The sequence below is a fragment of the Phascolarctos cinereus genome, unplaced genomic scaffold (genome assembly GCF_003287225.1).
Source record: "Phascolarctos cinereus isolate Bilbo 61053 unplaced genomic scaffold, phaCin_HiC Scaffold_1;HRSCAF=81, whole genome shotgun sequence".
Taxonomy (NCBI): Eukaryota; Metazoa; Chordata; class Mammalia; order Diprotodontia; family Phascolarctidae; genus Phascolarctos; species Phascolarctos cinereus.
The window spans coordinates 144,703,754-144,725,204 of record NW_027555514.1 but is presented as its reverse complement, the minus strand read 5'-3'; the positions used below and the strand labels follow the sequence as shown (position 1 = coordinate 144,725,204).

At 36.7% G+C, this 21,451-nt stretch overlaps 1 protein-coding gene across 2 annotated transcripts in view; it reads right to left on the bottom strand.

Annotated features, from left to right (window-relative positions):
- RELN (reelin) overlaps positions 1-19,784 on the bottom strand; it is a 548,072-nt gene extending 528,288 nt beyond the window's left edge. For both annotated transcript variants that reach the window (XM_020984542.2, XM_020984544.2), the window contains exon 1: positions 19,268-19,784. In XM_020984542.2, the coding sequence (XP_020840201.1) occupies positions 19,268-19,493 (226 nt within the window). In that variant the 5' untranslated portion in view covers positions 19,494-19,784. The remainder of the gene's footprint in view (positions 1-19,267) is intronic.
- Between the last annotated feature and the right edge of the window lie 1,667 nt (positions 19,785-21,451).

Sequence of the window (21,451 nt, the reverse complement as noted above, 5' to 3'; positions counted from 1 at the left end):
TTTAGGATTCAAAAATATCTTGACAGGCTAAATGCTAGGACAAATTTAGTAAAATGATATTTAATAGGGATGAATGTAAATTCACAATTGGTTTCAAAATAGACTTTCATAAGTACAATGTGGGGAAGGCATAGTTAAATAGCAATTTACCTGGAAAAGAGCTATAAGTTTTAGTAGACTGTAAAATATGGTAGCCAAAAAAGTTATTGCATTCAGACTATATTAAGAAAGATATAGTGTTCAGATCAAGGATAATAACAAGTCCTCCCTGTTCGGAACATTTCAAGTATTGTTTTTAGTTCTAGACTCAACCTTTTAGAAAGGACATTGGTAAGATACAGATATGGTTATAAGCCTTAAGATCATACTATATGAAGATTGGTTGAAGAAACTGGGGATATTTGTTTACAGTAGAAAGAAGACCTCTGGGGCACATGATATCAAAGAGATTAGACTGTCTGCTTCATTTTGGTTTGATGTAAGAAAAAACTTCCTTGAACAGAACCAGGAGAACATCGTACACAGTAACAGCAACATTGTGCAATGACTGACTTTGATAGACTTAGCTCTTCTCAGCAATGCAATGATCTAAGACAATTCCAAAAGACCCATGATGGAAAATGCTATCCACATCCAGAGAAAGAACTATGAAGTCTGAATGCAGTTCAAAGCATACTATTTTCTCTTTTTTTCTTTCTCGTGGTGTTTCCCTTTGGTTCTGATTCTTCTTTACAACATGACTAATGTAGAAATATGTTTAATATGATTGCACATGAGATTGCATCTGAGGGAGGGAGGGGGAGAAAATTTAGAACTCAAAATTTTATTAAAGTGAATGCTGGAAACTAAAAATAAATTAATTAATTAACTAAAAAAGAAAAAGAAAAAACTTCCTGATAGAGATATCCAAAGTGAAATAGGCTACCATGGGAGGTAGGGGATTTTCCCTCACTAGAGGTCTTCAAGCAAAGGCTGGATGGCCACTTGTTGTGTTTAATTATAAAGGGGATTCTTGTGTGGGTTGGACTAGATGGCCTCTGAGTTCCTTTCCAAGTCTTAGATTCCAAGTCTGTGATTATTTGAAAATTTTACTGGACCTACACAATGTTAAAGAGGAAATCTTACATAGCAACTGCATATACAGAAAAAGAGCTTAGCTCTACATGATCTGTTCTCTTCTTTGCATTCACAAAGGTAGCTCCATGCCCTCCCCATAATGGAGGGGAAAAAATATTCTATGACAAACACTTTCTAGATATAGGATATGCAACAAGGAAACAAATATTCCTTTCTACCCACACCCACTTCAGCCTAACCAATTCTTCCTTACCCAGAGCTAAATGTTTCTACCATGGCTGATAGTAATGACCCAAGTCAAGCAATGTTACTGAGAAGATGAACCTGAATGAAAGTAGGTGCCATAAAGAAGAAAACAAAAGTTCCCTTTTGCCCTGTACTCAAATGTGTGAAGCACTGCATTTTCTGAGTTTTATATTAGATATAAATAAGACATTAGGAGAAATGTTTTATTTTTTACATATCACAATGGATTTTGGCAAAATTATTATGAAAGCATTTTGGGAGAGAATTGTGTTAAATATTGGGAATTTGGTCAGCCATCTTTAGATTTCATAGCATATTTCTCTTTAAACATATAGTCTGGAAGAACTCAGTGAGATAAAGACATAGATACTCTTCATGGCTATGCTATATGCTTTCTTAATCTAACTAGACTGTACACCTGCCATTTTGTGGAACATCAGCTGATTATGTTTGTAGAGATTAAATCTAACTGAAAGTGTATTCCTTTTGTGGAAATACACAGGAGGTGAAGTATAAGGTGTCTCATCACTGTACACATAAGTATGTCAAGATAGCAACTAAAGAACTGAAGGTGATAATTAAATAATGTCCCTTGGAAAGAAACCAAGAATCAATTTTTTCCCTGAAAAGTTTGTTGTGAGATACACAGAATATTTTAGATATATTTAAGAGTGGTGAACTAACTCATGGCTTCAGAGAGGATTGGGACTTAGTGGATCATCAAAATTAACTTGCCTGTCCTTCAAAACTTTTATTTCTTCCTTCAAATGTCTTAGTCAGTAGTTAATATTGTAAAAAAGGACATTTATAAGGGACTAATTTGTGTAACGATGGTGAATGTACCAAGCAGTATGGAAAATTCAAAGCAGGTGATATGAACAATTTCACTTTCAGAGGAAAGGTGCTAGTGTCTATTCTTTTTAGTTTTTGTTGTTGTTCAGTCATTTTTCAGTCATGTCTGACTCTTCACAAACCCATTTGGGGTTTTCTTGGCCAAGACGCTGGAGTGGTTTGTCATTTCCTTCTCCAGCTCATTCTTATAGATGAGGAACTGAGGCAAACAGGGTTAAGTGACTTGCCCAGGATTACAGAGTTAGTGTCTTCTTGACTCCAGGACCGTGTTCTATCCACTGTACCAACTAGTTACCCCACTCTTTTTAGGAGGGCATTGTTGGGGGGAAAATGAAGAAAAAATAGTTGAGAGCCTCATGTTCCATATAATAGTCTTTAGGCTCAGATGTTGGACAAAGTTGGCAAAGAAGGCATGAATGCAAATCCTAGCTATGACACCTAATTGAGTGACCTTGGACAACTCACTTAACCTTTCTCAACCTCAATTTCCTCATCTATAAAATAGGGATAGTAATAGCACCTACCTCACAAGGTTGCTGTGAGGATCAAATATGGTAATATATGTGAGATGTTTTGCAGACCTTAAAGAGCTATATAAATGCTAGTTATTATTATAATTATTATTATTAGTGAGATATTTTATTAATTGTACCAAAGGATGGATTGGTACTTGGAAGAATTTATTGATTAAAAAATATATTATAGATAAGTGGACCTTTCTTTAATACTTCTCTGCATCAAGGAGTTCATCAGTATAGGTACTCTTTCCAGCATACAGAGGAAAATCTATCCATGCCTTCTTGCCCTGTATAATTCTTGTCAATGTGGTCCAATAAATTCTTCCTAAACATTTGCCATATACTATAACAACACTCTTGTATATCATTTTAACATTGTGTGACCACCATTACAACATGTGGGATGTCTGTTATCGTACTTTTATTTCATGGCCAGCCTTACAAAAGACATTATTATTAAACCCTTTTAAAATTGCATGATTCCCACCACATAAGTCCTACTGCCATGTTTCATTTCAGCATGAAGATAACCCTGAATTCTCAAGGGCTGTGTCACCAGAGCACCACACCTGGAAGGATTTACCATGCTAGAAGTATGGCTTGGTAGCACATCCTATCTATTCTCTGAGAACGAGCCTACCAACGCATGGAGAATTTCGTTATCAGGGGACTGACTACCAAATGTTGAATTCATTGGCCAGGGGAACCCAGAAGGCAGAGAAAAATGCAAAACAACTCTCAGTCCTGTGCAGATCCCTTCCATTTCCATGGTGACAGTAGTAGAGTGGCAGAAAAGGGGGCAAAAGGCCTTAGAAGCACAGTTTTTAAAGAACCTATAAATTTCAATTTAACTGCTGGTACTCAAAATTTCAAATCCTTTCCCAAAGACCAACAAAAAGCCACATTACTTGAATAACCAAACCATCTTGTAATTTACATTCTCACTATAAATAAAGCCAGAAAGTATAAGGAAGTTGCATCTAAATAGAAGAATGGCTTAAGAGCTAACATTAGAGAAAAAAAATTTAGCAAGTGGCAGGGTTGGCTTTATTATGTGCCCAAGGGGAATATAACATATCATTTGATGGGACATTTGGTCATCTCATTTGATAATGCTCATGGTAACCATAAACAAAAAGATAATCATAAAAAGAATTGGGACTTTTACAAACATACCAACTGCCAAGTACGGAATAAAGAAATTTCATGAAGCACGAGATAACAGCTTCAAAACTAAGTCAATATATATTGTAATATTGAGTAGCTTTATTGATAGTCATTGGAGAGGATGGTGAGGAATATCAGAATTCATGTTTCAGGATTTTAAAAAATGAACAAGACCAAAGCTTTGTAGAATACAGAAAAGCATCACAGAAGCCTCACAAAGACTTTCTTCAGAAAGAAATTTAGGAGGTATAGGATGTCATAAACAATAAATATAATAAAAAGCAAAATTTCAAGGGACCAGCTATTAAATGTAGGAATAACTTCTGAATCATTTTCCAATATGCAACCAGACACTGATTTGTTAGAACAGAGTTAAAAATTAACACCAAATGAGAATAAAAGATAAAGATAAGAATGTAGGAAGAATGGAAAATGGATAAAGGAAAAGATATTGGCAAATACTATCACCATTTCCAAAGGAAATTTAACTAATGTAACATAGTCACTGCAAGGAGGCAACAAGAGTGCAGAAACCAGATTAACCAACAAATACTTTATCGCTTTGGCTAATAGAGAGAGACAAGGCAGCCAACAACAAAATTAGTATATAACAAAAACTCATTTCCAACACCCTATGGATGGAAAGGGCTATGGAAATACAGGCATACTAACACATTTCTGGAGCTAGGAAAAGGCAGAACGACTCTGGAAAGAAATTTGGAATTATGCTAACAAGGCCACTAAAATGTTCCAACCCTATGACCTAAAAATCTCACTGCTAAGCATATACCCCATGGAGGTCAAAGACAGAAAGGCCCCATCAATACACCAAATATCTATAGTAGCACTTTTTATAATATCAAAAAATGGGGGAAAAAACCAATGCCCATCAATAGGGAAATAGCTTAAAAAAGTATGGGATATGAATGTAATGGAATATTATTGTGCTTTAAGAAAACATAAGGATGACAAATACAGAGAAGCATGGGAAGACATAAAAAACTGACACTGCATGATATAAGCAGTGCCAAGAAAATGAGATTCGCAATGACTGCATCAATGTGAATGGGAACCCTGATTCCTGTGAAATTATGATACCCAAGTTTGCTCTTGAGAAAGAGGTGATAAAATTGATCTCCCTGCCTTTCTTGCACAGATGCAACATACACTATGATGCGCTGCATGGATTGATTAAGTTTTACTGAACTGCTGGTTTTCTACGTTCCTTGTTAAGGGGAATGTGATCTTTGGGTAGAGGAAGGTAGAAGTACATATACAGAAATGAAGGTAACATAAAAACAAAATATATCAATAAATTTAAAACCTTTTGGATAAGGGGGGATGTGGATGAGGGAGAGAAAAACTCATTCCAGGGTAGCCTCATAACACATTAAGAAGCAGAAGAGAAAATAGGAATTTGCCAAAATCTTGGCATGCAGATCAATTAAACAAGATCAACCTAAGATCATTTAAAAGATGAAACTGGTGGAAGGACAACAAACATCCTCTGTCACCCCAAAATGGAAAAGGTCTATCAGCCTTCATAAAATAAACTATTTCTTCATCAGTGACAGTGGACTCTTGATGTGATAATGTGAGGAAGTGGAAATGGAATTACAGAAGACCAAAAGTGCTACGAGACCAGCCTGAGTATTCATAGATTAATCCATCTGACAAAGGACACAATTTAGAGATTGTTGAGGGATTCATTCTTAAGATCTTTGAAAATGGGAAGATATCTGAAATTGGGGAAAATAATGGGTAGCACCTCTACTGAAAGAGAAAGAGCATAGCATACTTACCTCTGAGAGCTGGTCCCAGAGCTAGGAAGACCAGGGTTCAGTTCCAGCTTCAGTCACAAACTGGTTATATGACCCTGTTAGTCACTTAACTTTTAGTGCTCTAGTTAGCTAAGACCATAAGTTTCAGAGAAGGTTCTGACCTATATTGACAGAGTTTCTTCATCAAGGATTTCCCTGTACCAATGATAGCACAGGTCTAGTCCTTATCTCTATCCCTATGCCCATCCTTATCAAATAGCAAGAGCAATCAATAGAATGTCAATAACTACAAATCCAGAGGATTACTTTCTTGCTGTTATAAGATCTTTATAAGAATGCTCTGTATTGAAGGTATTCTTGGTGAGGAGAAGGGAAAAGGTGGGCATATAACTTTGAAACAACACAACTGATTGAAAATTGCAAAAAAGATAAAATCTCACTATGTTTATTTTTTGCTTATTAAAAGTCATTTTATTCAGCAGAATAAAATGCAATCTTAAAGTTTCCCCTCCAGCAAATTATCTCCAAATTACAAGTTAATGTCATACAAGATTCCTTGGGGCATGTAACTTGTTTCAACAAGTCTGTCATTAATATCAAGCTAGACATCTTGGTAGATGCTTGTCAAAGGCTTTCACCTCTAATTTGGGGTATGTCCTGGGCAAAGATCAAATCAAAAAAGGTCTCTTAAAATGTTAAAGTCCCCCAGATACTTTTGTTTACATATTTAATTATAGTCATTGCATCAAACCCTAGAATATTACAATATCTGTAACAACTACTCCCAAAGAGTTCAGCCTAATAATTCATAAAGAATGCTTGTTGGTGAGTCTAGGATTTATACCTGGACATACAGCCATCAGACTACTCTTGTCAGTATATATATTTTGTAAACATATAATGAGTAGGGCCCAGAATGGAACAACAAAAAGAGAATGGTTTCAACTGCATTTATGGAACTACATAAAGGTTATAATTTCCTGAGTTGTTTTTTTAGGCAATTGGGGTTAAGTGACTTGCCCAGGGTCACACAGCTAGTAAGTGGCAAGTATTTGGACTGAGGCCAGATTTGAATTCAGGTCCTCCTGACTTCAGGGCCGGTGCTCTATCCACTGTGGCACCTAGCTGCCCCTCGAGTTTTCTTGAAAGAAAAAGAATCTTTTTTTCTTACTATCAATATTCTTCTAGAGATTTTATAAAGGTACAGATGATGGAAGCCTCCAATCTGCAGGTCTTAAAAACTGTCAGTGACCAAAGGTCAACATAGTGTGCGGTGGATATAAATAGGCTTTAGCCTATTAACAGTGATGGCCAAAATGCAAGAAGTGCTGTAAAAGAAATTTTCCAGGAGATGTGTAACCAGAAAAATGGAGCCTGGAAAAGTAATGAGAACAAGGGATACAGATGACCAGCCCGAGTACTGGACAGATAGGCTCATAATATTAAAAGACATAAGAAAGGCCCCTCACCATATTTAATGGCTCCTCTAAGTAACACAGAATGACTAGGCATGGAGTGATTGTGACCTCTACTATTAGATGATATGCCCACTTTAATGAGATCACAAATCTATTGAAGAATTGTTTTCCCCTTGATTTCTTGTAGCACTATGATTCCCAATAATTTTATTTTGAATAAAAGTAATTGATTTTAAAAAATCTCACAATATTCTTTACTTGATTATTTGGCTTATGTGTATCTTGGTGGTATTTTTATTTTTTTAGTCTAACAGTGTATTGGATGAAATAATTTACTCAACATATTATAATTATCTAAAAGAGTAAATCCATAAAAAAGAACATATTAACCTACTGAAATTATATCCAGGACTTCTCTGCCTTTGAAATCAATTTCTAAATTTTTATTTCAAAGACAAAAAAAAGCTTTTATTTTTTCAAGGTATCTTCTATGTCCTCTAGTAATGTTCATTTTTAAGGCTTATTGGTATTTATTTGTAATCAGTGTTTGAGTTATTTATATTTTAGATAAACACAATGGAATAATATGCTTTTAATCTAAAAGAGCTAAAAATGTTTCTTTATGTTCTTTCAACTCAAGCGCTGGATGTATACCTTTTTTTTTGCAGGGTGAGAAAGCAGGAAGTGTTTATGCAAAGAAAGGAAGTATGAAAAAGACTGGAAATGGGATCATACGATATTTCAACACTCATAACAAATGTGGCTTTATCGCTAAAGGAAGGTTACATGTTCCTGGAGGTAAAACTGAGCTGCCTGTTTCCTCTGCTAACTATATAGCCAGCAAGAGAAATGTCAAATCTGGACTTGGTCCTAGTGCACAAGCCAGATATAATAAATAAGGTTAAAGTTTGGCATATTTCACATCTGTATACCTGTTTTATATCCAGGTATTTTAATCTATCAACAGGATTTTCATATGTTAAAATGGTATTTTAAGGAAAGGACTTATAAGATAAACAGTTGAGTGAAAATAACTAAGCAGCACATCATATTTAGCAATTATTCTCATCAGAGGTCTGGATGTACACATGATGGTAAGACTAGAGAAAAGTCATTAAGCTCATATCAATATTTATTACATTGAGGGCCTACTAAAGCTATATCCAAATACATCGTCAGATAACTGGACAGACTGTTTTTAAAAGATCAGGCCTCAAGCAACCATTCAATACAGCAAAAAATAAAATTCACCTCAGTTTTGATGGAATTCATTAATATTTTTATTACACTTTCAGTTATTAAAACAATCACTCCTATCTGAGGTACAAGTAAGCCACTTGCATACGAGGGCCAAATTTTTTTGTCTTAAACAATCTTTTGTGTTCAGGCACTTTATATACATTATCTCATATGTATATAAATACACACAAACATGTGTATATGTATATTATATATACATACATGCACACACATACAGTTGATTTTCATCTTAAATGTGCCAGACTCCTCTACCTCAATACATTCCATTCGGAGTTCCTCTTAAAATATGCTACATGTTGATAGAGTTAAAAGCAAATGGCTAGGTAAATTAATTACCACTATTTATTTGGAGAAATATAATTTTAATCATACCTAGAAGCAAAGGAATGACTAAATGGATTTTTCTTCATAGAAAAATTGTAGCTGACTTTTCTTGTCCTAAAGATATGAATATTTCAGATCAAAGGGATATTAGAGATTATGTAATCCAACTGCACAACATACAAATGATAAAACTGAGGAGGCCCAGAGGTGTGAAGAGATTTGCCCAAAGTTAGTTACACAGTTATTTGGTCACTAAGTTGGGACTACAATGCAGGTCTCCTGGCTCTTATCCTGGTGCTCTTCCCACGACATCATGCAGTTTCTCCTGCCAGTCTCTGCATCTTGATAGAGTTTCCTACTCCAGAAAGATATTACCATATATAGATATGTAGGCATGTGTGTTATCCAGCACACACACACACACACACACACACATATATATATATATATATATATATATATAAACATATACAAAGATTTAAAGAAAACATCCTGCAAAAGAAATGATAGGAATGAAAATAATGCTCATAAGGAAGCATATTTCTACATCTTGAGAAATGTTATAAGGTATCTGCAAATAACCCTGTTTTAGAAGTCACAGAAGAACCAGTTGATGTGTTGATTAATTTTGCTGGACTTTTTTCCCTTTTTTTTTAAACTTTTTTTGTTATGTAGGTTCGTTCATTGGTGGGGAGTGGGGCTGGTATTTATATAGTGCCTACTATGTGCTAGTCACTGTGTTAAGTGCTTTTACAAATATTACTTCAATCATAATAACAACCTTGTGAGGTAGGTATTGTTGTTATTTCCATTATATTATTATTTCCATTTTACAGTTGAGGAAACTGAGGCAAACAGAAGTGACTTGCTCAAGGTTATACAGCTAATAAATGTTTGAGATTGCATCTGAACTCAGCTCTTCCTAATTCCAGGACCAGTGCTCTATCCACTGTACCATCTGGTACCTCCAGAAAAGATAATAGAAAATGAAGATGACACAAAAGTAAAAGGTATCAACAAAAATTAAAAACATTGTTAAAGAAGGCAAACATGAGACACCTAGTAAATTCAAACCATTTAATGTAGCAGTTTTATAATTTTCTACTACTTCCATATCAATTATATATACTTTTAGACTACTTTTAATCACAGATTTTGTATTGTTTGGCCATTTCTACAACAAACTGATCTGCTAATATACAGTCATGAAGTCATTCACAGACATGACATAAACATGCGAAGATTTTCTACTCTGTGAGTTGGGAATTTTTTTCAAGGGGAAGAAAGAGGATGCTAATTCATGAAGGGGGGAATAGAGTATGCATAGAAGTAAAAAAAAATTTAAAAAGTGAAATTGAAAACAGGTGAAGTAAAGCTAGAGCAAGGAGAAAGGAAGAGGGGAGATGGCAAAGGGATACAATGGAGATAAGAGAAAAATGGAGTGGTAAAGAAAAATGAAGAGAGAATAAAGAAAAGACAGTGATACAAGGAAGGGAGAGGAAAATGAGATGATAGAGGAAAGAAAGGAAAAGGTAAATAAAGGAGAAAAGAGGGAAATAGGAAGGGAAAATATTCAATATTGGAATGATAAGGGTGAGGTAAGGAGTAAAGGGAGGAAAAGAGAGATATGTAGGAGGGAGAAAAACAAAGGGAGAAGGGAAGAGGACAGAAATAGGAAAATGTGAGAGAGGAATCACAGAATAAGTGTAGGTCTTAAGATGAATGCCTCAGGTAGAGGCAAACTGCTCAACTGCTTTTGTCCTGTCCTTTAATTCACTTGGCTGTAAGCATCAGTATGAGTTACACCGCCCCCCCCCTTATTACTGCATTTAAAATACTGATCAGCTCTTTGTAATTTAAAATAGTCTTTTAGCAGCAGGAAACGGTTTGATTTTATTTTCAAAGTTTATTTTTAATATTTCTTTTTCTTCCATGAAATTCTTAAAGTTTTGCACAGTTTAGGAAATTAGAACTAAATGGAATTTTAAGACATTATCTAATCCAGAATACCCCAAATTACAGACAGGAAATCTGAGGCCAGGAGATGTGACAGGGCTTATTCAAGGTCACATAGAGAGTTAGTAGAGGTGGAACTAAAAAGGAGCTAGCCTCCTTCCACTATGCTACTAGGAAACAACTTTTAGAAATTTACTTTGGAATTCAAGAGGGTAATTATTTTACACCAGGCTTCTTAACCTAGGGCCCAGGAATTCGCTTTTTAAATATTTTGATAACATATTTCAACATAATTGGTTTTCTTAGCAGTCTTGTGTATTTTATTTTACACATTTAAGAATATCATTCTAGGAAAGGGTCCGTAGGCTTTGCCAGAGTACCAAGTAGATCCAAGACACACACAAAAAGGTTGAGAACGTCTGTTTCATATTCAAAAACTATCTGACTACTTTCCCTCTGTCCAGCACCTAGCCTTGTACCTGGCATACAATGGGTACTTAATAAATGTTTAGTGACTCACTGACTCTGAGAGATTGTTTCCATTATACCATGAGGCCTAAAGGCTATATTTGGAATCAATTATTTCATTGTTTTGAGTCTTTGCTTATCACCACCAGTATTCTGCCCTATCTACCCCTGCCAAAAAAAGAAGAAAAAATCCAGATTTTTACTCTACTTGGGTCATAGTGGAAATAATAAATAATGGGAAACAGACCAAAAAAAAAGGTTACTAAAAACAACTTCAGGAATAGCAGAATTCACCACTTTGCATAGCTCTTTAATTGTTTTTGTCAAGTCTTTGGATGATCTGCTCTTATTAAAACAGGCCAGTAGCACACCAAAGTGGAAATTATCTCTGTCTTGCACTCTGTTGCTATCAACACCATGGGCAAATCGCTTAACTTCAAGTTTGTTTCCTCATCTGCGAGATAAAGAAATTGGTTTAGAAGGCCTCTGAGTACTCTTCCAGCTCTGCATCTATAATCCTATCATCTGATGAATTACCAACAACTCTTAGGCTATTTGCTGAGAGCCAAGATGGACTCATACACTTGACAAACTACTGACTTGACAGTACACATTGAGTTAAAAACTCAATTCCTGTTTGTTGAATTTATTATTTGTATAATAAGATAATAGTCACCTTGATGCTTCATACATTTTTTAAAATGTGGATGATCTATTAAGTTTTTTTTCACTTTTCATTTGTGTGTTTTAGTGTAGTATAGATTCAGTCCATTATAGATACTCTAAATATATATTAAGAAAGTCTTTCACACCCATGTATTCTCTCTTCTTTTTTTCCTTGCAAGTAGGGAATTAACATATTTTTCTGTTACATTTGACTCTAGGATTTTTAAATATCTGTCTATATAGATAGATATGTATGTGTGTGTATATGCGTATGTGTATATGTACATGCATGTGTATATAGATATATGTATATATCTACATACACATACGTGTATGTGTATGTGTATGTGTGTCTGAGAGGCATCGTGGAGTAGTGGACAGAAAACTGGCCTTGGAGCCAGGAAGACCTGGATTGAAGTGTTGCTTCTGAAACATACTAACTGTATGATAATGGATGACTCATTTTACCTCTCCATACCCAAGGCAACCCCTTAAGACTATAAGTTATAGACCAGATGCCTGGGCAGAAATTCTAAAGTAGCAGTTCCTTTATGATGAAATCAAAGATCTGGAAATGAATAAAGAATACATATACACATATTGGGATAGAAGAAAATTTTTATATATGTATATGTATATGAATATATATATACATATATATAATTTCTACTTCAATCCTTTGATCTTTTAAAAATAGTGATTTTTTCATTTATATCTACACAATATATAATTGTCTATCTATACCTATAAGTACATACATTTTATATAAATATATAATGTATAATATTATGTGGTGGTATTACATAATATTAAATATAATAATATTTTTGTCTTTTACATACTATGAAAATCATTCTACTTTTAAAAGCCCCAAGGAATTAAAAAGTAGAAAACATTTTATTTAATGAGAAATATTTACAGTGTTATTGATTTATTTACAATTGTAGAAATTTAAAGCAAAGTGCTCAGTTCTTAGATTGTATGTGAAGAATAGGCGACAAAAAATAGCTCTGCACAAAACATCAATTCTAACATAATATGCAATACATCCAAGAAAAGAATTACTACCAAGAACTGACAGTGTTATCAGGCATTAGCTTTTTGGCAGCATTTAGAAAATTCACAAAGGCTGATCGACTTCAAAAAATATTAATTTAAAGGAAATATTTTCTTTTGAATAAAACAAATTTGAAGAAAAATCAGACTTGCAAACATTGAGTTGAAATATTCATTGCAAAGCTGTCACTTTTTTCATTATCAAAAGGAATTCAAAATAGATTTCAAATGTTAGAAACCTCTAAATATTGCTACATCAATTTTTTTATTTCTCTAGTTTTTTACATTCTTTTTAAGTATAAACAGTAAAAATAATAGAATGAGATGAAGTTTCACAAAATTAGTGGAGAATTGAGAAAAGGAATGATTTCTAATGAATGACTGCCATAACTAATAAAAGAATTTCTGTTTAAAGGCAATGTTTCAAATTATAATTCTGAAGATACGATTAACCAGTTTATAGCTGGAATTGAAAATCACAAAGAGAATATTAATTATACAATATAATATTTATATCATTTAAGCAACGAGCTTGGAGAAAATCAGTTAAGGATATTTGAAAAAATTTTCCAGAAATAAGATGAAGTATGTGGCAAATAGAGTAAAATTCCTAAAAAGTATTCATCTTTCATAGTCACATACTATCCAAATGGAGCCGCAAGTCATCTGCAGAATTTATTTGACAAATTATTTGGGAGGTTTAAATGTGCTGCTTTCAGAAATTGGATATGCTGTAGTCATATAATGAACTAATTAATCCATGACCTGATCAATAAGAGGGTTAATTTATTAATTGCATATTATTCTAGTTTAAATAACTAAGTCTTTGCATCAGAAAAAAATTAAGTTCCAAGTATACATCTTTAGAAATTAGACCAATGATATTTATCACTACTGTATTTTAAAAGCTCCCCGTTTACCATTCTTTGACTCTGTTAGCAACCAGTTGCTTCTAGAACATATGTGTGTGTGTGTGTGTGTGTGTATGACAATAACAACTGATGACATATTAAATTCCCCCTTCTTTGGGTTTAAATGGCATTTTAGAAGAGGAAAATTAATTTTCTTTTCCTATAGATTACATACACATGTATAAAATATTATATAGATTATATATAAACCCACATATACATACACACATATATTAATGTTCCTTTCCTTCTCCACAAACCTGCGACTTTATCTATGTAAAGAACTCACAGTGTGGAATTTCCCTCCACAGATCAGTAACTCAACTGTAAGGGATACTGAGAAAGATTAAGTGACTTGCTGATGCTTGCATAGCTAGTATGTGTCAGAGCAGAACTTGAACCAGGTCTTCCTTACTCCAAGGTCAATCATCTGTCCACTACCCCATGTCACCCTTATGGATTGTTTTTTCTGGACCTGTGGTTTTATCCATATATAGTGAGAACCCAGTGAGGAAACTCCCTCTATCAATGGAGACCAGTAACTGTTCTCAAACTTGGAGGCTCAGAGTTGTCTGGTCACCCAGAAATATTAAATAACTTACCCAGAGTAAGTTAAAATTGGAATTAGATTAAAAATGGAATTTTAATGGAATCAAATGGAAATTCAAATTTAATGGAATTCTGGCAATTGTTATATCAATAAGTACATACAGTACAACCCTAATACGTAGCATATGATGTTGCCAGAATTCAGCTATACTATAAGAAAAAAAATCATGCCTGCCATGTACACAGTGGTAGATACAGAATCTCCTTCACTGCTACATGTTAAGCCTTCTAAGACGAGTGTTGCAACAAGGTTTAGTGTATTTGGAAATTAGACAAAACTGTCATTTGAAAAATGCAAAGTGGAATCTCTCATCAGAACCTCTTCAGAATCTAACAGTTTTTTCTTTAACTCAATTCAACTCAACAAACATTTATGAAATGCTTAGTACACTGCATGCCTGGTCCTTCCTTTATCACAGTTACTGAGTAAAGCCATATTTGTGAGTGGGCAGAGCAGGCAGTTACCCATTTCCATGATTTCAGAAAGGCCAAAGGTATCTCCTACAATCTCAATATACCTTCCCCATTAACTCAACAATCTAAAATTGCTTTAATAGAGAACAAAGCCAGAGTCTGAAATAAAACTCTATACTATAAAGAGTTCATAGGAGAGGTAACTGATTTCAATTCACCTTGAGGTATAAATGAATTCTATAAGAAGGCCCTTTCCTCAGATTATGCTTGGATGAGAAGGAAATGGAGGGACAAGGGAGTGTGACTGGGGAGAAATAAATGGTTAGCATGGAGAGAAATAAAAACATGCTAGGAGCAACAAAAGCAACCTTCATCTACTTCACCAGTTTTATGTAGGAATGTCCCTGATACAAAGAGATAAAATACTACATGGAACCAAAGTGATGACAGCAGCCAAATTTCTATTTCCTATTGCATCACCAATGGTGATTGGGGTGAAGGGACTGGATGGTGAAGGAAATATGGGAACAATGTGAGACTTTTTTTTAAAGAGAGCTAATGGAATTGGGGCAAAAAGGGTATTCCAGAATAGGGTTTGGGTTTTTTTGCCACATTTTTCACCCTTCTATCTCAACATACTATTTACTGAATGATCTTCCTAAAGATATTCCACTTTTAGCTACTAACAGAGAGGCAACAACGTTCAGTGGATAGGTAACTGCTCTCAGATTCACAAAGATGACAGCAAGTCCTACTTCTGATGCACACTGCTTGTGTGACCTTGGGTAAGCTATTTAATATTTCTGGGTGACCAGACAACTCTAAGCTTCTAAGTTTGAGAACAGTTACTGGTCTGCATTGATAGAGGGAGTTTCCTAACTGGATTCTCACTCCACAGATAAAACCACAGGTCCAAAAAAGACAAGTACAACAAAAATACTAACAAAAATGCAGTATAGTGCTGCACAAAGGAATGCTAGATTGGGAGTCAAAAGACCTGGGTTCCAACTATGTCTATCACTTAGTATCTATGTGACTCTGAGCAAGTCACTTACCCAATCTAAGTCTCATTGTCTCCACCTGCAAAATAGCGTTGAACTAGGTGACCATTACGACTCATTCTAGCTCTGATCTATGGTCCCACGTATTGTCCTCGACATATTAATGTGACAAGAGTATAAAGTGTGGGGCAGCTAGGTGGTGCAGTGGATAAGAGCACTGGCCCTGAAGTCAGGAGTACCTGAGTTCAAATGTGATCTCAGACCAAACACTTGACACTTACTAGCTGTGTGACCCTGGGCAAGTCACTTACCCCCAACTGCCTTTAAAAAAAAAGTGCATAAAGTGGTAGATTCAGTATAAATAGATAGGCTGAGAGGGAATACTCATATCCTTGAAATAAGAAATGGAGCTCAATGAAACTCTTAATAGCTGCATTCGTTACTAGTCAATGAGGTGCAAATGCTGAAAAGAGATGGTTAGGGTTTAAAATTTTGAAGTCCTAAAATTTCTCCAGGTGCTCAAGTCTCTTTTATCTTTTGATCAAAAAAAATAGGATTTTAAAAATCAATACTATAAGCCTCAATGAGTCATGAACTTCAGAATATGTTCTCATGGCTATTTTTCTTTCTTTTAAAACCCTTAGATATGCCATATACCATAGGTTTCAGGAGGTGGATTTAGTTACCTCTATCATTAAGATCTTTGAAAGAGCAAGTCTGGACCACATCACCTTTACCACACCTCCTTTTTTAGTTCAGTAACTTCAGCTTAGCCTTAATTAGTCCAAAGGTGGTCTTCCCCATCACAAATGCTACATTTTAAAGGTTTTATGCATTTAGAAATAGGTCAATATGAGAATTTAGAAAATGTCCTCTCAGCTTCAAGAGGACTGTGGTTGGGAAAAGGTGGGGTTCCCCTCTATAAACTATCATATGATTCAGTTGTTGTTGGGGGGGACACAAAAATATACCTGTTGCCTCTTTTTCAAATTTCTTTCACATCCATATATATATATATATATATATACACACACACACACACACACATATATATATATACATACATATGTATATTTAATGACTGAGAAAATAAGTTTACTTATTAGGTTTATTAGTAATCAGCTCCAAAATCCTAAAAGAAAATCATATTTATATAAATACTATTCAAATGATAAACTGTCCTCAAACTCTATTCAATATTTTGCAATTCTTCAAAATAAAATGAACTTAAGTAGGTGATTGGAAATTAAACTAATTGAGAAAATTTCCTAGCAATAAGGTTGTGGGTCAGTTCTGCTGTGTTCCAAAATGTCAAACTTTTAAGTATTCAACTCCATTCTAACCCTTTGCCTGTGCTTAGCTCCAATTCACACATAGGAACTTGACTATAGGATATCAGCCTTGACTTGAAATTGGCATTATAAGAGAGAGGCAGATAGTATTTTCATTAGGCTCTCTATGTCTCAGGCTAACACCCCCAAACCCAAAGAAAGAAAGAAAAGGAGAACTGAGGGAAAATGTCAATGGTATGAAATGTTAAAAATCAGTCTCCTATATGGTATAAGGAAGTCATAACAACATAAAATACTATGGTTTTGCTCATTCACATTCTTGTTAAAAAAAGAATTGGGAACAGAAATTTTACCCTGTGCAAAAGACCTTAGTCCCTTCAATGAGGATGTCAATTCTTCATTTTTCTTTTTGCAGGAATAACAATTTAATTTCCCATTATACTCATTCACTTTTGAAATTATTGTTGGGAATCAAGCTCAGATCTTTTCTATTACAGACAACAAGATAAATCTACCTTTTAGCTAAGCTGTGGTTATATTTGACTTGATACCCTCACTTTCAGATGTAGGCAAATACCTCTAAGGGTCTGGCAAAAGTCAATCAATCACTCCTTCCTCCAGGTCTATGTCACAGTGCTATTGATTGATCCGATTAAAGTCCAGTTAAAGTATTGGTGACCTCTGAATAGCACCAGATAGTAATTGGAGTGTATGTTTATCAATGAACAAGCTCCACACATGAAAATGAATTTTCAAAAGTCTGAAATTCTACCAAAAAAGAACTGAGCTTCATAGAGAAAGCTACCAATTGTGCCCCTGAGAAGTTGTCAAAGCATTGTTTTAAGTATTTTAAAAAGCCTTCTCTTTACACTTGTCATTGTAAAGTTGAAAGGAAGGGTGTTTTCTAAAGAAAAACTCCCAAGGATTTTAATAATTTTTCTTTGTTTATTTGCATTTCTATCCCACATGACATCGCCTGTAGTTTATTATCCTGACATTTCAGACATCAAAGTGATATTAGAAACTGAAAGCATAAAGAGGCCTTATCAGAAAACAGTTTCAATCAGATTGGGCACCAGCATTTTCATATCGTTAAAAATCATAATTAAATCAATATAATAGAATGTGTCAGCTACTTGTAGGCTCTATGGGAGTGAAATATTCAAAATCGCAGCAGGAGTACAGGAAAAAAAGCAATGTTATTACTTTTTCATATTACCGAATTTGAGGGCTTAATGCATTAGAAACACTTTTAATAAAATTATAAGCATTATGGCTAAATGTTATTTAGTACTATAACGCATAACTGTGATTAGAGAGCACAAGAAATTATTAATCTTAAAAAGGAAGATTTACATTATAAAGTATTCAAGCTCCCACCTGGTCTTGGAAGCTGTGTAGATATATAACAGGCAGCAATGTCATTAATAAATTAGCCTAAAAACAATATAGGAAACATTAGAAGAATTGGTAAAAAAAAATCAATCTTTTATTTTTGAAACGTAAAAAGATTAGCCTGAGAAAAGAATAAAAGAGCATTGTCAGAGATACACAATATCACTAAGCAGCTCTGGGAGGCAGTCAGATTGTATGAATTAGGGTTGGTTGATAGCGAAAGGGAAATATGACGGACCCCTGGCTAGTTCACAGCGGGAACTTTGCAGAGAAGCTTGCAGCGCGGGGCACATGCAAACTGATGTGGTTCAGCTTGTCAGCCCCACTCTGTGTAAAACATTAAAAGGCCATGTCAGCAGCCTATCCCTACGGCTACCAAGGGAGACGTTTCCAGGGTGGATGGGAGCTACACAAAGGTCTGGAAGCTAAGTACTGAGGTGAAGCAGACAGCACGCTCCTAGCCATTTAAACAAGCCGGGAGGCAAAAGGCCAGGGAAGCACCGCGAGCGGAGTTGAGAGAACAGCTACACTAAAACTGGCAGAATGACTGGACATTTGGAGTGGAGGACCAGCTGGCTTAATAAAGCTGAAGGGTGAGGAGATAAGGAGCTGCTCTGCTTTTTCTCCCTCTTTGCAACTAATTCCCAGTTCACTACTTTTTTGTCGACTAACTTTGTTCTTTCTCCTTAGATTAAGCTGTGTGCTTTGGGAGTTGGGGGAGGGAACAGTAAGGTGGCAGCTGTTCTTTAAAACAATAAACAAACAAAAACTATTTGGCAATTACCAGGGAAAAACAAATAGGTGCTCGTCCTAGAACACATAGGGTCTGTGAACGTGCGCACGCTGAGGTACCTACCATGGTATTCTTGTCCAGGTACATAGTAGCTTGGGTTTCCCGCAATGTGCAGGGAAATGAGCACTTCTCCCTGCTCCCCATCCCCTTCCAGCTCCCCGTGGTGGGTGCACAGGAAAAAGAAGGGCGAGAAGCGGGGGTAGTAGCCCACCGCTCCCCTCACCCTCAGCATCGCCCCCAGCCACAGCGCCAGGAGGAAAGTCCACTGCTTAGCGAAACTCCGCTCCATGCTGCCGCTGCTGTTCCCGTGGCCGCCGGCCCCGCGCGGAGGTCATTCAGTTTGGGAGAGGACCGAAGATGCTGGGATGAAGGCGCCAGGGCAGGGGGAAAGGAAGGAGGCTGGGGTGGGGTGGGGGGCCGGGGCGAGCCCCCCCTCCTGGAAAGTTCAGGCGCTGCAGCTGGAGGAGCAGAAACAGGCGGTCGCGATCCGAAGTTTGCGGTCGCTTGTGGGGCTGGCGGGGAAGGCTGTCAGCGGACGGCTGCGCCTCGGCTGCCTCCGCGCGGACACCCAGGTCCAGGAGTGGGAAAAGCTCCCGCCTCCTCTCCACACCTTCTTAAAGCCCCGGGCAGCGAGTCCTCCCCCCCTACACCACACGTGTCCCCGGCCCGGCTGTGCCCGCCCTCGCTTCCTCCCAGAGCTCGGGGCTCTCGTTCCCTCCCTCTTTTCCTCCCTCTTCAGTCCCTCCCTCCCTCTTTCAGTCTCTTTCTGGCAACTTGGGAGGAACTGGGCGAGCACTCTGCTGGGTTCAGGGGTCCGAGTTTGCACGAGGAGTAGGAGCGGAGTGTGGAGGGAGGGGCTGGAAAGCTATGCTGTGCGTGCTGATTGGGGATGGTGCGGGGGGGGGGGGAGGAAGGAAGATCAGGGAGAAAGAGAAACAGCGCTAGATATGATTATTTATTTTTCCCCAGGTGTCTTGGCAAAAGAAGAGATCATAAAATCCCATATCTCTTTCAGCTGAAAAGGGGGTGGAGGAAGAGGGAAGAGAAAGAGAGAAATGGATGCATGCAAGCATGCACTGGAGACGGGCAGAAAGCTGGTTGGGAGACTCGGGCCCCGCTCCTCTTTCTTTGTCTGTATTGGCTGCTCTTCCTCCCTTCCAGCCTCCCAGCCTGTCTGGCTGTAGCTAAGACTTGTTCTAATAAACTGCTCGTGGAACCTGGACCTGAGAGGAGACATCTAGAGCCTCCTCAGGGTCCACTTGAGCTTCCTTTCCTTCCAGTCCTCTCATCTCTTCTAGCATCCCCACCCCACTCTACTCTGTAGCTCCAGAACCTCATCAGTATCCAGGTTTAAAATGAGATTAAAAGAAAGTAGAACTGGCAGCTTCAAGTGTTGCCTGGAAATGATGATTTGTGATTCCAGGGTGGAGGGGAAATGTGTGGTTAGGGGAAGATGTAGCTGGGACTCGTCAATAACTCTTCTTTGGACTGAAATTTACTGTTTATTGTTTTAGTTTTTGTTAAAAGAAGGGTGGTGGATTTTTGTTTATGGTTATTAGTTTTTATTTTCCTTTAAGTATCATATCAGTTCTGACAAATGTCACTGAAGTGGGGAGTGGGGGTGGGGAGCCCATTCAGGGAAAGGAGCTGGCAACAGTGATTGAAAGGGGTGGTAATGAGCAGCTGAACACGAAGCCGTGGGGAAGTGGAATAATTCATAAAACACGTTTTTAACAGAGGATGGCTGGCAGGAGCACTGACTGCAGTATCAAGAGAGAAGAGGGGGGAGCAGAATTGCTAGATGTTAATGCCTCTCCCCACCCCCACTTGGCTTGCCACCAAACCCATATAAACCCACCACAAAAATTAGTAAATGCTGAAATTGGAAGGGATGCCATACCTAGTAGTGTTTTTTGAAGTGCAAAAGGCATAATCCAAGGGGAGTCTTTTATATTCATCTCATTGCCAAAGGGAAGGGCTTTTTCCTTTCTCATCCGTCCTGCCCAGAACCCTTTTCAGGCAGAAAAATAAAAATAAAATAAGGAGAAGGAAGCCCATCTTTAATACCTTCACCATCCTTCAAGCCTCTGCAGTTCACTTCTCATATGCGTAGTTAAATTGATTTCTTGCATCAGATTTCTTTAGCAGCATTTCAATCTAAAAATATGCATTTTTAAGTACCTACTGCGGGTCAGGCACTGTACCAGACACTTGGACATAAAAAGACAAAAACAAAAGTCATGGCTC